The sequence below is a fragment of the Neopelma chrysocephalum genome, unplaced genomic scaffold, assembly GCF_003984885.1.
Source record: "Neopelma chrysocephalum unplaced genomic scaffold, ASM398488v2 Primary Assembly neopelma1_76, whole genome shotgun sequence".
Taxonomy (NCBI): Eukaryota; Metazoa; Chordata; class Aves; order Passeriformes; family Pipridae; genus Neopelma; species Neopelma chrysocephalum.
The window spans coordinates 10,203,014-10,220,111 of NW_020897737.1; the positions used below are offsets into that span (position 1 = coordinate 10,203,014).

At 39.1% G+C, this 17,098-nt stretch overlaps 1 protein-coding gene across 6 annotated transcripts in view; it reads left to right on the top strand.

The window, feature by feature from the left end:
* The window catches only part of SYTL5 (synaptotagmin like 5), an 87,901-nt gene extending 72,614 nt beyond the window's left edge, over nt 1–15,287 (top strand). For all 6 annotated transcript variants that reach the window (XM_027689040.1, XM_027689039.1, XM_027689042.1 and 3 more), the window contains 5 exons: nt 1,759–1,920; nt 5,429–5,537; nt 7,055–7,190; nt 8,410–8,618; nt 9,241–15,287. In XM_027689040.1, the coding sequence (XP_027544841.1) occupies nt 1,759–1,920; nt 5,429–5,537; nt 7,055–7,190; nt 8,410–8,618; nt 9,241–9,383 (759 nt within the window). In that variant the 3' untranslated portion in view covers nt 9,384–15,287. The remainder of the gene's footprint in view (nt 1–1,758; nt 1,921–5,428; nt 5,538–7,054; nt 7,191–8,409; nt 8,619–9,240) is intronic.
* The last annotated feature ends 1,811 nt before the right edge of the window (nt 15,288–17,098 follow it).

Here is a 17,098-nt window from a genome sequence, read left to right on the forward strand (position 1 = left end):
CTGCAGTAAGATCTGAAATCTTCTGGAGGCCTTAATTTATTATTAAAGCAGAACTGACTCTGATAAGAAAAGGTCAACAACTGTTTCTCTACTTGCCTCCCTAAAAAACTGTGGCAAAGTTCATCCTCTGTTGCAAAAGATAAAGATTAATTATTTCCTTGAGGACTGGTGGAGCACAATGTCCTCTCTTTCCTTGCCTTTGACCCATGTCCACTACACAGGGTGAACTATTCTGAGCTCCTCACAAGCCTCTTATTCACCTCTCTGACTCTGTGGTGCAGTGGGAATGGCAGAGTTCACTGCCTGTCTGGGACCTGGAACTCAAGGCTCCTGATTATTCCCTTTGCTGTCAACTGAAGAGAGTTATCCAGCTGGCTGTCATGAGGCCAGAAACCACTTTTAGTTTCTCCTGAAATATTTCTTTTGTAATTTCAGTTATGTTTTAAATAAGTTTCTCATAATAGACACAAATAAATGTTCCCTGGCCAGTATACTTGGCTTAACCTGGATACAAAACCATTTTGCAGGCACACACGCTTGGTCTGGCAGGACTGCTTGCCAAGGGAGAGTCTCTTTTATAGTGTTGGTTTTAAATGGTATATAGTATATAAAAGTCAAGACTTGCCTGAACTGAAAAAAGAAGGTGTTAGACTTAATTTAGCAAGTAACGTAGTACTAAATATGTTTGCTGGTAGTGAACCGGGTGAGGATACGACCTAGAAACTCCTGAAAAATACAAATTGTAACAAAAAGGGCTTGCTTGAATTGTGGGTAGGTAAGCAAGAGCTACATCTCTTCATCCCAACTGAAAGTCCTGTTAAAAAAAAGAAAGTAACTCAATCTGTCTGTATATTCCCTCTTTGACTTTTACTCCATTGTTGTAGAATATGACATTTCTCACAGTGGAACTGTGTTGGCATCTGGGATTAAGCTTTGTAGACACATCTATACATTAATAGCCAACTGACTTGACTGTTTCAGCTTTTGGAGAGTATGTGTCTCTGTTCAGACACTCTTCTTGATGCAAAAATAAGGCATCTGGGTCTCTTCAGCCAACACTACGAGAAGAGTGAATTTCAGGGAGTTAATGAACTTTTTGCTAAAAGCAGAGTGTGCAGAGTTAGATTCCAGATGTTTATAGTCTTCTGTGCATTTGCTAGACTATAATGTTTTTTCAGATGAGTTTTTTAGTAGCATTCAAAACCAACAATGATTACTAAGACTGATACGCTCAGTGCATGCCTTGCAGATGCAGTTGTATGTGTTTTCAGAACAATTTTTTTTAAGTTACAGAGATAAAACTGGCAAGGAGAGGATGCCTTCTATAAAGTAGTGTTCAGCAGACACTGTTTAGTGATTAAAGAACCAATAGGCTTTCTTCTTACGAATCAAACTTCGATGTTGATCTGCTTCTTTTGCATAAACTTTTAAGGAATTAACAGGATCATAGTTTTAAGCATCATAATTTACTTTATAGTCATAAATACCCAGTAAATAATAGGGGAAAAAAAGCCACGATTGTGATAGTAACATAAATTACCACAGGATGCATACAGCAAAGAAAAGAGATTTCACATTAACATTATGAGCTTTCTGGCTAAATCAATCTTGTTTGCATGGGAAACAAATCTTTCTTTCATGCTCCATTTGTTAGCTGATGTGGGCTCTGTGAAATTGAGCTAGAGCTGTAAAAGGCTCAGTGGAAACTATTATTTCTGCTTATTCTGAAAGGGTTTTTTTCTCTTTTTCTGTTGGTAGTATGTCATCAGTCACACACAGCTGGAAACCAGGACCCTACAGCTTTCTGTCTGGCATTATGACAGATTTGGACGCAACAGCTTCCTTGGGGAAGTGGAAATTCCATTCGATTCCTGGAACTTTGAAAATCAGGGCGATGAGTGGTTTGTGCTTCAGCCCAAGGTAAGGCTTTCCAGGGCTGGTGAAAGTGCTATGAAGCAAATTTAGCAACATTTAGTTATTTTTTCCTTTGGAACTTGTTTATAAATCAGGACTTTATAAGTGTCTAATATGACAATTAAAAAAAAACAGTCTTTGTTCTTAATTTGGTGAAGGATTACTGGTTTTAAAGTCTTCATGAAAACTTCACATGTGATTGGCTACTTAAAAACAATAACAAAAAAATAAATAAACCATAAGTTCATCTTGTAATAAACTGCAATAGAAAAATGACCTAGTAAATAGATTATTTTTTTTAAATAACACATAAAACAAAAGGCTTTCTTACCACTCTCCCTACCCAACCCCTAAGAGTTTATTGAAGAAACAGACTTTTTTTTTTTTCCAATTTGAAGTGCTTTACACCTTTCAGCTGTGACAAAATGACTTCTCAGTCTCTCATTCACCTTAACTAGAAAGGTACATGATAAGCCTTCTCAGCCAGCAAATCAACTGGTCTATGAAACATTGTACTTAATGAAGGACAGGATGACTCCTGTTTCTAGTGCACCACCCACTTTGGGAAAGGTATTTATTCTTGGAAAAGATTTGAAGACCTACTGTAAACTAGAGGATTAAAGGCTTTTGCCTTGCTTGCTCCTGCAGCAGCCTTAATCCCCAGGAATTCTACCATTTCAGAAAATGTATCTTTCTTGTTGTGGAAAAATATGAGGCATACAACAAACGTTGTTAAATTGACTCGATGACTTGTTTGTTCTGTGTTTGTTACATTTACAGAAGTAGTATTAAATTTGGGGTTTCAGGAGAATGTGTTTGGTTTGTGCCTTTCTCTCAGGTGGGAGATGGATCCAATTGTTGTATAATTTATTTCCAGGTGTAGCCCTTTGCAAGGCTTACACTTAAATTGTCACAAATTTATATTTTTGGTAAATAATTTGCCAGAAGATACATATGGGAATTGATCTTTGAACACTTACACACCTCATGCTTTATAAGAGTCAAGGTTCTAGTTCAGTTTACTTTATGGGGGTGACCACCAGCTCTTCCTTCATGGACAAGACCAGGAACAGGAATTGGTTAGTGATGGCAAATGTGTTTCAGCCAGCACTGTGTTCAGGCCATGATTATACCATCCACTTCTTACAAGCTTGCTTCATGTATATCACTTTTCTTGGATCTGCTCTTGAAGTAGAAGAAATGTCTATTCCATCTCTGTCACAGCTCTGACTGATGTCAGGTGTTGTTCTTATTTAGTACCCACCTGTCTACAACAGTAACACACATCTAGTAGTTGTTTTGCTTGCAGTTTTTACGGTCTGAAATTGAGCTTATCATGCAGTAGTCTCTTTGTCACCTCATTTCAGTCTTTGGGGATTTGTGTGGGTATGGGTGGTTTCTTTTAATCCTTACAGGGGAAAAAAATCCCCAAACTAAAAAAGACAGTCATGAAGTTCTCCTGCTCAGGAAAAAAACGTAGTGAAGTGCTAAGCATTTCAGCTGGAAGGTGCTGTCTTATTATTTTCAAACTCATTAAAAGGATTTTTAAATTACTTCGTTTTTACCAAAGAAAGCAAACACAGAATCGGTCTTATCTGCCTCCTAAGTTGCTATAAATAATGTTTCTAAACTTAAAATGCTGCTAGGGTCTTTGATTAGCGAGTATAATACTTCTTTAAAAAGTACTGGTTAAAATACATGCAAATGACATACTGTTCTCCTGTATGAACTGCCTGATAGAGACAGCAATGGAGTAATGCCAGTGAAACATTTCCTGGGTTTTATTACAGTGCTTTATTTGTTCCATCATGAATCATTTAGTTCCTTTAGTGGAAAGGTTGGAGACTTTAAGACATGTTTCTTCTATGAGCATTGAAAGGTTTGTTTTCAAGAGGAATGTGATTAAATCAGAAAAAGGAGAGAAAATAATTCTGTGGTAAAAGAGGGGACAGAGTCTAGAGTCATGTTGTATGTGGGTTTGGGGGAGAGGTTGATAAATTTTTTCTGATATTAGAACTTACATGATTTCTTGTCCACTGGCAGAACAGAAAACAAATTAATCCTTGCTGCCTTTGTGGGAAAGTCGATCCCAAACTTGCTTAATTTAGACCATAAGAGAGCTGCATGACTGGCAAAATGTAGATGTTGTGCAAATTATTCCACAACCGTTTACTACAGATTTTCTTTTGTCCTTTGTAGTAACAGCTGACAATGGACACTGGTATGAGAGGACTGTGTTTCTTAGTCAAAGTAGCAATGTCTGTGTTGCTGTAAAACTGCTTCAAAGTCACAAAAGGGCCATGTTGTTATCACTAAAACTGCTTTGTTCTCTGTCCCATCCCTGGGTGCAGACTTAGCCCCACTGAACATAGTTAGTGCCTCAGCCTGGAACCTATGATATAAAGGCAATGCTGACTCTGTGCATATCACTGTATGTATTTCTGGTGGGATTTTTTTGGTTGTTTCTTTTGCTAATGGAATTTTGACCTTCCCAGGGAGTCAGCAAATAAGCTGAATGCAACTCAGAGAAATACAGTCACGGATCAGGCATTCATCTACAAACAGTACTTTAAAGGCTTAGGTGGTGCCTTGGCGTGTGTCTTGCAGTTCTGGAGGATCCTCTCCCTTTACACATGTGCTTTGTCCCTGTGAGGAGATCAGGAAGATTTACTGGTACCCAAACCTAAGCACTGAAGCATGGACAGAAATCAAATTGTAGAATGACTTGGGTTGGAAGGGACCAAGTCATCTAGTTCCAAACACCCTGGCACGGGCAGCTCCCTCTGTGTTACACCTGTTGTTCTAAAATGAAGTTTCTAATTTCTTACAGTGTGAATGGAAGTTCAGCATGTTGCCAGTGAAGGCCTAAAGTTATTTTAACAAGGATGGTCTGAGGAGCACTGAATGCATTCTTCCTGGGCAAGATTCAGATGTTTATAAAGCAAAAAGATGCAGAAACCCAGAAATTGTAGTTGTGTAGAAAAGGAAAAAGACATTGAGAACAACAGTTTTCAAGAAGTTTTTCTGTTTCAGAGCTGTAGTCTGCTCCCCCTCACCTTTTTTACCCCCATATCTGTTCCAAGAGTAACTCAGGAGCGACTCCTCTAAAATACATGAAACTAAATGCAGTTTAAAATCTCGACTGGAGGAAATAAGGGATGATTGTCAGCTTAAATCAGCTACAGCTTATATACCCAGAAATAAGTTTTAGGGGTTTTTTTGCTGTTGGTTTGCCTCACTTATTCATGCTAGATAACTCTCTCCTCTGTATGTTCACTGAGCAGTGTCTAATGCCACATGGGTTTATTTTTCTGAGAGCTTGCATTCCCTGGCTCAGAAAGTTTTCCAAAGCATGAGTGCTTTCAACCTGGAATGTCTAATTACCTGAAAGTGGCCTGGTGTGTCTTGTTATGTTTAAGAACTGTTTCAAACACTATGTTAGTACAACAAAATTGAAATCAAAAGGAGAGATATGAATGATTAACCTTGGCTGGTTTGTTTGTTTTCTCTTCAGGTGGAGGTTGCAACCGATTTTGGACTTCAATATAAAGGAGAGCTGACAGTTGTTTTACGTTACATTCCCCCAGACAGAAACCTAATGCTTCCTCTAGGGCAGTTTCAAGGTAAAACAAACATTAATGGTAGCATTATAATATAACATCCCTCTGAGTATTAAAAATCCTCACCTGGGGCGAAGTAATGGTACTAGTGAAGATTGAAATCATACTTAAATATGTTAATTGTGTTCATTTGTGGAAATTTTGAACCACGAGTATGTTTCTCCTGCTCCATTCTCTTCACTTGCACTGAACTTTAGGGGAGAGAATGGGAGTGTGCAGTCAAGGGTTGATGTGTGTCTGTGACCTAACTAAAAAAAAAATCCAGACATTAGATAACATGGTCAAGGGCAACCACAGAGAAATAAATTGTCTGCATCATAGTCTGTGAGTACTTTGTTCAGCTAGTTATATACAGTGTTTAGCTGATCAGAGTAATAGACTTCACTTAGTACTTGATGCTTAGTTCTCCTTAAGCTACCTCCTCAATTTCACTCCTTTTTTCACACCATTTTTCCTCTGCTCAGTCTTACTGCATTACTGCTGTAATTTAGTCCTGCAAAATATTATTTAAGTTCTTTAGGGTGAATCATTATTTTTGTCAGCAATGAACAGGGGAAAATAGCTAGTAACTCTTTGCCTTGTAGTAGCATGAGGAACCGTGATCCTTTGAAGTGAAAGCAATCACTGGGTAGTACCTGAGTGTATATGGATATACCAGACACAGGTATATCACTGTCTTAGCAACAGTATTGCTTGTTAGCATTTGGATTTGATAGATACATCAGATATCTTTCTTTGCCTTTTTTTTTTTTTGGACAGATGACATTCCCTCTGCTAACAGCAAGGTTTTCTCAAGGTTTTCTCTCTTAAAAGCTAGAATGTCTGCTGAGTCCAGATATGCCGTCTGCATTTTTTTAAATTAATATCTTTTAGCATCACTCCTGATCTGTATTTCTGATGTTTTCATACTGAATCAGGGTGTATGATCCCTGCTGATAAGCTTCTTAGAATCTGCAGCAGCAGCAAGGACACATGTCCTTGTGCTGCTGTTTGAAAGCAGTAGTGTGTCAGTGAGCACTGTGTCCTTCATATGGTCCCTGAGGAGCTGCGCATCCTTACACATAGGATACATTTGGTTTCTTTCTGGATTTAAGCTTTGGGACAAAGGTTTTATAGCTTGCTTTATAGTCCAGGGCTGCCTTAACATCAGCAGTGGAAGTGGATTCTGAAAAGCGGGTAGGATTTACAGCGCATGAGTCCTTTGTGTTCAGCAGAGTAATCCACAAATACCTATGTTCTCACAGGACTTCAGAAAGGACACGCTGTTGTGTCCTGCAAGGACTAGTTAGTTACATGGCTAAGTTCTTTATCAAATATGGAGTGACTTTTCTGCCCCTGCCTTACTATTTTCTCTACCCGTAGAGAATCAGAATATCCTCATAAGGAATGCTTTAATCCCATTGCAGTAAATTATTTTAAAAAATCTAGCCAAGACAATTTATGTTTCCAAATCAGTCTTGCAGTATATATATATAATTTCTGATGATGATGGTGATGTTGCAACTTTGTTCCACGTATAGGAAAGAAGAGCTTTAAAAAAGGAAAAAAAGGAGATCCTCACCTGCCATCTGGAGGTATATTAGAAGTCCTCATCAAAGAAGCAAAGAATTTAACAGCAGTGAAATCAGGAGGCACATCTGACACTTTTGTGAAAGGGTTTGTGGCTTTTTTTTCCTCCACCTTTTTTTAATGGCTGCACTGAATCATACTTTGGCTGACCCATTTTTTTTCAATGTATCTGTGTATGTGTGTGTGGAGTGTCAGTCCTGAAAAGCAACTGGCACCTTGAAATTGTGTGCTGAAGAGAAGGATGCTGTGGAACAGGGGCAGAGAGGTATGAGTTGCCCCAGGGGTTAAATACAAACATATTTGTATACATCTGAGTCAAGAAACAGAACCATTCAAACATAAACATCCAGTTGCTGATGTACCTGATGTTATAAAACACAGTGTTTGGTAAAAGAAAACACTTCCACTGACACGTTGACATGGATTACTCAGTAGCATGGAACAGGGCTCTGTTTTCCTTGGACTATTGGTCTGTCATGTGTCATGGCCAAAAGCATAATGGAATTGCCATAAACCATTTGAGGTTCTGCAGTGTTCTAATTACAGCTTGAGGTAATTTGACATAAAGGAGCCCACAGTTAACCCACTTTAGTAAATTAGCTCATGTTTATTGTCAAGTACAAGCCCACACAGAAATCCTGATCGAGGTCTAGTGATATAATTTGTTTGTGTGTTTGACCCTTTAGTACTTATGTGCAATCACATAAGTGATACTCCATCAGCTTTGCTGAAGAAGGTGAAGACTATGAAAACTTGTAAAGACCTCTGATTTTTCAACTAGAATTTTAAATTCTTTCAGTTTCACTAAAGGAATTCTCCACTCCAAGTCAAATGTGAAGAAGTTGTCAGCATTTGTGTTTCTGCACTCAGTGGGGCTTTAGGCAACTCAAATTTATGATGCTAACTTGCTCAAGTTCTTTATCAGTCATTTCCATTTCCTTCTAGAGGGCCTCTTGTCCTGCTTTGAGAGGGACATTGGACAAGGTGACTCCAAAGGCCCCTTCTAGCCAATGATTTATGATTCTGTCTATATTTAGCCTCACCGAATTAAAAAATCTGTGGTTGTGACCCAAGTCTTGGGGCAAAGAGACCTAATTCCAATTTCTGCTGGTGATAACTGACACTGTAACTATAGGAACAAATTAAGCACAAATGCAAAATATGCACTTCAGGTATATACTTAACTTAATACTAGTGGAGAGATGGGGTTCTGATCCCATTTGAGCCTTTACGTCATTGTAACTCTTTGCGAATATTATGTGACAACCCATTTACATATTTAATTTTCCTTTTCTGTATCTCACAGATACCTGCTCCCAGATGACAGCAAAGCTACAAAACACAAAACTCCCATAGTAAAAAAGAGCGTGAACCCCCAGTGGAATCATACCTTTGCCTTCAGTGGCTTGAATTCAAGGGATATACGGAATGTCTGCCTAGAACTGACTGTGTGGGACAAGGAGTCACTTTCCAGCAATATTTTTTTGGGAGGTGTCCGTTTGAGCACTGGAAATGGTAAGGTCCCATCTGACTCATGATTGCTCTTCTTATTTTGCTCTCCTTCTTCCTCACCCCATGTGATTCCTGTGTGGGAAGGACAGAAATATTACAGAGTGTTTGGAAAGTATATGGGAACTTGGGGATATTGAAAAGGGAGAGGAGGCAACATGTAATAGATAGATAATTTAGATGAACATAGATAATTTAGTTCTTTCCTTCATTGAGTGAGACACAAAAATTGTGTGCCCAGTTGTGTTTCTGCACAGTCTAGAAGAACTGTGAATACCTTGAAGTGTTCCTTAGCATCCCAGTGAGAAGGAGGAGACTACTTTTGTCCAGCAGCAGTCTTTCTGCTGATGATGACCTGGAAGAGGTGTGAATCCATCCCTCCTTAGTTAGGAAGAAGTTGCTTGTGGTGCAGAGTGGGAAGGTTTATATGCCTCTGGCCATGTGCCACAAAGGAATTTTACGACAAACTGGTTCTTTCCAGGAGCTACCTGTTTTCACTATAGCTGCTGTACAGATGGTATTGTAAAGTGCTCAGCATTTTTTTGTACACTGTTGTAGCAAATGAGCAGTGATATTAAGTAACTGATTCCTAATATGACATAATGCCATGTGCTTTTATAATTGTCAGGTGTAAGTAACGGCAAAGAGGTTGACTGGATGGACTCTCAGGGGGAAGAGCAGCACCTCTGGCAGAGGATGATTGACAGTCCGGGAGTTCCAGTGGAGGGGATATTAATGCTGAGATCCAGCATGGGAAAACGCAGACTCTGAAAGACTTTAACTGCTGAGGGGTACAACATATGCTCCTGACTTCAGTGGTGTTCAGGCTGTTGCCACTTTGCCCATTTGAACAAGGGGAAGGGTCGTACTCTTGGATGTTAAGGCTCCAAGTGAGATTCCAATGCATTCTGCACTTTCATGCATACATTTTTTACCCAGGTTTCCTGTGTGAATTATATTTCCCCTGAAGCCAGTGAGAATTGGACCTTGTACAGAGATGGGACTGGCTTTTTCTGTCCCTTCTGGTGACTGGTGTGCAGATGATGAGCACTTCTGCTTGGGGGATGCTCAGAGTGAGCAAATTCTCTAGCTGGTAATTTAAAAAGTAACACCAGGTTTACACATCTCCTTCTGGGTCAAAGATGGCCTAGAAGGCAGCACTGGTACAGTGCAAGCAGATTCGGAGTGAGTCTGTGCTGTGGTATTTGAAAGTTAAAGAGCCATAATGGTATGAAGGGTAACAAACAGCACTTCTTTGTCATGTTTACTTGCTGGGCTGTGCAGAGGTGCACTTGGGTCCAAGCAGCCAATCAAGGAAGGACAGTGGAGTGTTTGGCACACTAGAAATGGGCAGCAGGTGAGCAGTGCTGGTGAACAGGCATTCTCGGGGGTGTTTTAATGCACCGTATAAAAGGTAGACTTCGTTCAATGTAAGCAAAGAAGCTCTAATGAAAACAAAATGTAACAAATCCTCAAACAGTTTTCAGAACTATATGATATTATTGTGTTTCCATTCAGTTGACAGCTCTAACAGGATCTTCTGATGTCACTGAACAGATGGAGTATGTCTGCTCCACATGCCTGTCCCCATCTATGTTGCTGAGATAAGACATATACCAGGTTTGGACGTAATTAGATAAGAACTTTATTCAAGAGATCATGTAGTAAAATAACGAGATTGAAGCACATGCCAAAATGATTTGCAAAACTGTGGAATTTTCCCTGGAAGGTCTGGGATCCCACTCAGATGTGCCCATGCATAATAATTATTAACCAGAGTAGGAATTTTTTCTCCTGAACATCCCTCTGTGAGTTAACAGTGGATTTGATTATATGTGGGTCTTGGCCAGTTCAATCATTAATCTGATTGACCGTGACAATTGTTCAACAGTAATTTTGCCATTTGGATTCCGAAAGTGATTTTTCCACCTATTCGGATCCCTCATCCTTTAGGGACCTACACAGGTCATTTGTGAAGAGCATGCTGCTTTGAATAGCTGTTGTGGGCTAATTCTACCATAATGAAATAGGATTATAATGTTTTCTCAAGGACAGCATATGTCCTTGAGATATTATCCTATTGGATAATGACATAGTTGTATGGCATGTGATTTCTCAGGGTATAAGACAAAGGAAGATCAGGAAACTGAAAGAAAAACATTTCTTCTGGATTTTCCAGAGTTAGAACACAGCTTTCTATTTGTACTGGTAAATTAATCTATAACTTTTCTTCTCTTTTTTATTTTGGAAATATAGTATTAGTACTAAGGAAACAGTTTGAAATACATGGAAATTTATGTAGATTACTGGAAAAAACCACAAACTATCAAAGAATGTGTCATTGCCTGTAGATCAAAACACCAGTATTCAAATATTTCTGTGAAGAAAAAGACCATAAAATCTAACTTGAGAGATCTAAATGTTCTGCACAATCCAGAAATTGCAAGAAATCTAGATTGAACAACAGAATATGAACTGATAGCTAAGTAACTACAGCAGGAAATTTTGACATCTGTAATTGTACAATTGCATACAAGTATTTAGAGCTGAATTCAAAACCTTAAAATTTAATGTCCTTTTTTTTTAAGATATTTTATACTGTTTTTTGTTTGACTGGCTGGAAACTACAAGGAAGTTCACAACCAGTCTTTTAAAATTCTAATATTATTGGACAAAAAATATTTATTTATGTTAAAAATAGCAGTTTTAATAAAATTATTTATTTCACTATGAATATTTTCTATCAAAATTATGATATGACTTTTAGAAGTCATTGGAGGTATTGCTTGTCCAGTTGGAGACTCACAGTTTTCAGAAACTATTGAGTAATCTTTCAAAATAAAATTCTCTTAGAGAAGCTCAGATTGATAGCCAAAATTCAGAAGCTACTCAAGAAAAGTGACTTCATTCTCCTTCTTTATTCTTCGTTTTCTTCAGAAGTTTGGCTCCAAAAGGGCAGTGAAACAAGTCTAGTGTAATTTACCTGGCTTTTCCTTTTTCTAACCTAAACAATTCTATGATTCTACAATTCTGTGCCACAGATGCTGTGAGCTGATAAATTAGAGCACAAATATGAAGCACATAACATTTTATGACCTTTTTCTGATCATAATAGTCTGTCTTTAAGTATTAGATAATTTTTTTTAATCAGTATTTTTGAAAGTGAAACCAAACCTAACTTTTGGCACCTAAGCTACCTCTGGCTTTAACACAATTGTTATAAGTTGTCTTGGTTGTTTGTACTAAAACTGAATTTATTTTGGGAATAATGATATCACATGGACATGTAGGCACAAACTTGATTTTTTTTTCTTGCTAGATTGTTGATTCAAACAGATAAAGCTTGCTGAATCTAAAGAAAATTATCATTTGAGATAAAATTCCAGCCAGAGTTGTAGAGGAACACTGGGCTTGGATGGTTTGCTTTTGTTTCATTTTGATGGTGAAAATGAGAAAAATAGTAAGAACACAAAACTCTTCCAAGCCAGACCTCAAACTGGGCACTTTTTCATTTGCCAAATTGAAAACCTTAAAATAATTTTGAACTGAATTTGCTCTTGCATGGAGTACAAGAGTTTGTCTAATTTTTTTGAATGGTACTTCCTAACCTTCTAAGCATGAACATCTTAGCTAAATCAGGTCTTTCTCTGAAAGAAAAAAAGTTTACTGCTTCAACTTCTGCCCATTTTGGTGCTATGGTAGAGTTTGTGATGAGTGGTCTCTTCTGGGAGGTGTCACCCAGTGCATACACGGACTTCAAGTTCTGCCTTTTCCTTCCAAAGGGCCAAATGTCACCTGAGCCCACACCTGATATTACAGGCTGGGCTATGAATAGGCTGCAGGGATCAACTGCAGTTCAGCATATGAAAGGAACGATTTCACCTGGGACGCAATTTTGGTCAAGGCGCTGGTTTTTGCCATTGATGAGATTTGGAGCAGCACAGTGAAATTACCTCCTGGTTTAGCAGTGACAGTTCTGCAGTATGATAGCACATAATAGACGTCACACCCATCATAGCCTGGGAGAGATGATGAGCATCAAATAAACACTGGAGCAATTTGGAATGTTTTGCTGCTCTGGGATGTTATCGGCACATTTGTAGGAAGCGTCTGATTTACGGAAAATGTCGCATTTAATTATATCTCTCATATCTTTGTTCTCTCCTTCTACAAAAATGGTTTATGGTTTGGAAAAAGCACAAGATGATTAACCGCAGATGTGATTTCTTGTTTCCCGGATATTTGAATTAATTGCCTATAATTGTGTGTCATCATGTTCTGTGTGTTACCAGGCTGAACAAAAAGACAGAAAGACAGGAATTACACTAAAGCCTTCCTTTTCCATCTATCTGTGTTTATGGTATTGAAGGTTCATGAATGGTTTATTCGTGGATAATTCTTAGGAGGAAATAACCACAATTTTACCATTGATTCATAAACTCCTGCCCTGAGTAAAAAGATACAACAGAGCTTATGTTTCTGAAGTCTTTTTCCACACAGACCTGAATAACTGAAGCTGCATCAGTGGAGAAGAAATCAGCTCTGTGCTTTTAGAAAATGTATTACAAACCACATTTTACTCTGATACGTAATTTTTTAGCAAGGTAAGTACAAGGTGTTCATCATTATCTTTTCCCCCTTGTGATGAGAGTTTGAGAGTTCAACCCACTAAAGAAGAATAAAAGTGCAACTTTTCCTGTAAAAGGTCAAGTGGGGCCAGTAAATACATCTACAGACTGGGCCAGTATCTATCAAAAAAAGCTGATGCTAAGGGCTCTCCAAGCCCTGCCATCAGACTTTGGTATCCAGCCTAGTTCTCTAGAGGTTTCTCTACTCAGTTTGTCAACTATCTGGGAACTTTGGGCTTCTAAATATTGGTGCTCTTGCATTTTTAGATACCAAAAGCAGGGTAAAATAGGTATGAAATGACCTCCCCATCTCCTCCACCTCCATCATGTTACGTTTGAGTGACAGTAGGAGGAAAGTTGCAAAGACTCTGAGAGACACTGTTGCCATCTTCCTTTGCTAATCCAAGTGCCATTGCCTTCTGTGGATGCCTTTTAGATTCCAGTTTTTCGTCTTTCTGTCCCAGCTGGATGCTTTGGCAGATGACTTAAGAGAGAAGGCATTGGGATGGTGAGCATGTTTTGATCATGGTGCATTAGATTGGAAAGTTATTCTTCTGTGTCTCTTCTAATTCAGATTATGCTAAGGTAGCATGAAGGTAGTATTTTTATATATTAATTTTTGATTTTTCTCATCCTTACTGGTTAGGCCCTGCTAAGTGCAATTATTCTAAATTGTATTCTGCAAAATATCAACTCAATTGTAACAGCAGAGCAGCCTTTGAGCATTCACTGGTATGAAACATTAAGAACAGGTAACAGGGGGGTTGAGCTTAATCTTGGCATAATTTTGGCTTCTTGAGGAGTATGTACAGTGCCCAGCTTCAGGCATGTGAAGTTTGCATTTTGTTCTACAGAGTCAATGAAGAGAAAGGCTGCTTGGATCTCTTACACCTTCGGAAAAGAGGTGAGAGTCCTATTTCCACAGCTGCCTAGTTTGTGGATTCACACAAGACAGTAAAGGTTGTATCTGAATCTTTGCAAGGGTCTCTCTTCCCTTCCTCCCTTCATTTGGTTCAGTAGCCCTGACCAGAAGGTTCTACCTAAACACTAATCTTCAGTTTCTGGAAAGAGGCACCATGCAGAAGTGAAGTGACAGCCCCACTTACTGTCATCCATACAAGGTTAAGACTGAAATTTTACTTCCTTAACACAGTATTGATTTACAGCACTTTGCCACAATGACAGAAATAAGCATCTCCTGAAAACTGTCCATGCACTTTATAAAATAATTTTTTTAAAGTAAGAAAAAAAAATTGTATTTTTATTTATTTATTTTTTACACATAGAGGTGTTAACATTGGAGAACCCTAGAGAACTCTTGGTAGAATATGTGGTAAATTCCAAAATAGGATGCAGACTTTGATTTGCAGTGATGCCCTTCACCTCAGCTCAGCAGGAGGTGCTGAGAAGTATGCTACCAGAACCTTACCACTGTGTCCCATAAATTTCCTGCCTGGTGATTTCATGCTTGCAAATGCTGTTTAATAAGTGGTAATAATACAGTGTTAATCATACTGTGTATATTGACACTGACACTGGAAACTGAATCTCAACTTGCTTTTTAGGTGTTTTTGTGTTGCTTTTGAACCTTACCCTCGCTGCATCTTGGCCCTTTATTTAGGTTAGTTATTTCAACAATTCCACTTTGTGGCAATAACATATATATGGCTGTGTGCTACTGCTCCTGACTGCTCAGTGTATATTTTTGAGGATAGTCCTATTCTTGAGGTTTGCCTAAAGCCAAGCATAGTCATTTGTTGCAGCATTTATGAAATGTCACATATCCCTCGTTCTGCCTTTGTTCTGCTTAAAATCTGTTGCTAGCAATTTGTTTAATTATGCTGCTGGACATGAACAGTAGTAGTACTAAATGGCATTGCAGTATGTTAAGTTCTGCCCAAATTTAGACAAAGCAATGTTTTCTGCTGAGAACATTTTTGTACTGTGAGTTGTACATTCAGTTTTGTGGACAAAGGTGAATGGTAATACATTTGAAACTGTTGTCAAGATTTCTGTTCTGTCTTTTAAATTAAAATACTGAAATGTTGCTGAGTCTTTGTCTCTCCTAAAATGCATTACAGCGAACTGTGAGCATATCTTCCAGGAGTATCCCATATTATCTCGTTGAGGTAAAGGCGTCACTTACATGTGATGACTATTGCAAGAGACCTGACATGTCTTCAGAGGTGGGATTTCATCAATGATGTCTCTGTCTCTGCTTTTTTTTGGTTTGTCCTAAAAATTCCTAAAGTGTAGAAATTAAACTATTTTTGATTTCATAAGCAGGTCTTCCCCTCTATTTCTGAAACTCCAGCCCTAGTTCAAGGTCCTGCCCACCTCAAAATCCACATATGTTCAAAATGCATATTTTCTGTAATTGTTGGTCCTGATTTCTTTATTATTATTATTAAGAAAAAACAAGTATTTTATCACTCAATTTATACTTACAGCTGAATCATGTTCAGGTCAACTTACCTCAGAGCTGAGGGCTCTCTTGCATCTTCTCTTGGTTCTCCAGTTCCCTGGGATTTTTTGTCTTCTTCCCTGCTGTCTGAGAATGGTCCTGGGCTCTGGGCTTGTGCTGCCTCTGTTCACTTTGGAGTAGTCCAAAAGTCTGGCTCAGCTCCTGGGTTCCTTTGCCCAGGTTAAAGGAGACCAGCTCAGAGGGGCTCACTGGTCTCTCAGTGTGATTTGGGCACAGGCAGATGACACTTTTGCCCTCACACCACTCCTGTTCAGCTCATCCCCATGCTGGTTCTGGCCTTTTTGGGTCGAACACCTGTAAACTGAAAAGCAGGTGCAGGTGGGGAAGAGCCCTCCTGCCATTTCTCTGCTCTTCGTACTTTTGCTTGGGACTGTCCTTAAGGATTTTCATGGACATCTGGATGACACTTCTGTAACTTTGGTACAATTGAACTGCAGTCTCTCCTCCCCTTCTGTTTGAGGTGATAGATGCCAAATTCCCCTTGTAAATTTGAAGTATGGGCCATCCTAATTACTGAAATGCAGGTCTTGGTTACTTTCTGGCTGTGTGGGTGGCAATAGGAGATATGCTGGTAACTAGGTAGGCACTAGTACATTCTGTGTGGATGTTGGCTTTCCCAACCGTTTTCCCTTGTGCTTCACAGAGCATTCAGCAGCTGGATCACTGCTTGAAAGGGACCAGAGAAATGCATGTGCTCTCCTCAGCTGCCCATGTCCTCACTGGCTCCTCTAGCCCAGGCAGCCCTGCTGCTCTCTGCCTTCCAGCATCTGCAAATGGTTTCCTACTCTTCCCTTCACCAAGGTGCCATAAAAATATCCTCCAGCCACAAATGGGGAGAGAGAAATGGGCAGCAGCTACACAGTCGAGAGGAGCTGTTCCACCTCCTGATGGTGTGAAGCACTTGCTCCCTTTTCCCTTTCTGTGGATGAACAACAGGAACAGAGACCGTGCTGAGTGCCTGGAAGTGATCAAGTGCTGAGATTGCACAGCTAAAGCTCCATTATTTCACCACCTCAATTTAAAAAGTGGGTTGTGATTGCAAGAGTATTTGAATATACTTCAGGTTACTTTTTAGCCTCTGCATTTTCATTAATTATGTGATGCACTCTGACTCACGCTCTTATGTAAGTACTGAGCTGTAATGAAGCTGCATGTTATAGTCATTTAGTGCAGAGCTGTTAAGGGTCATTGGTGTTTTCATTAAAACACAGAACTTTCTGTCCCAGAGGGAAGGGGTTTGAACTTCAAGAAAAGGAATGTGCAACTCCAAATTTTGTGTCTCCTCTGCAGCTGTATAGGAGATGTGTGACAGCAGGGGTTGTTCTCATCTAATTAGGTGGATTATTGGGTAGAATCTGGGGAAAATCAGGCCA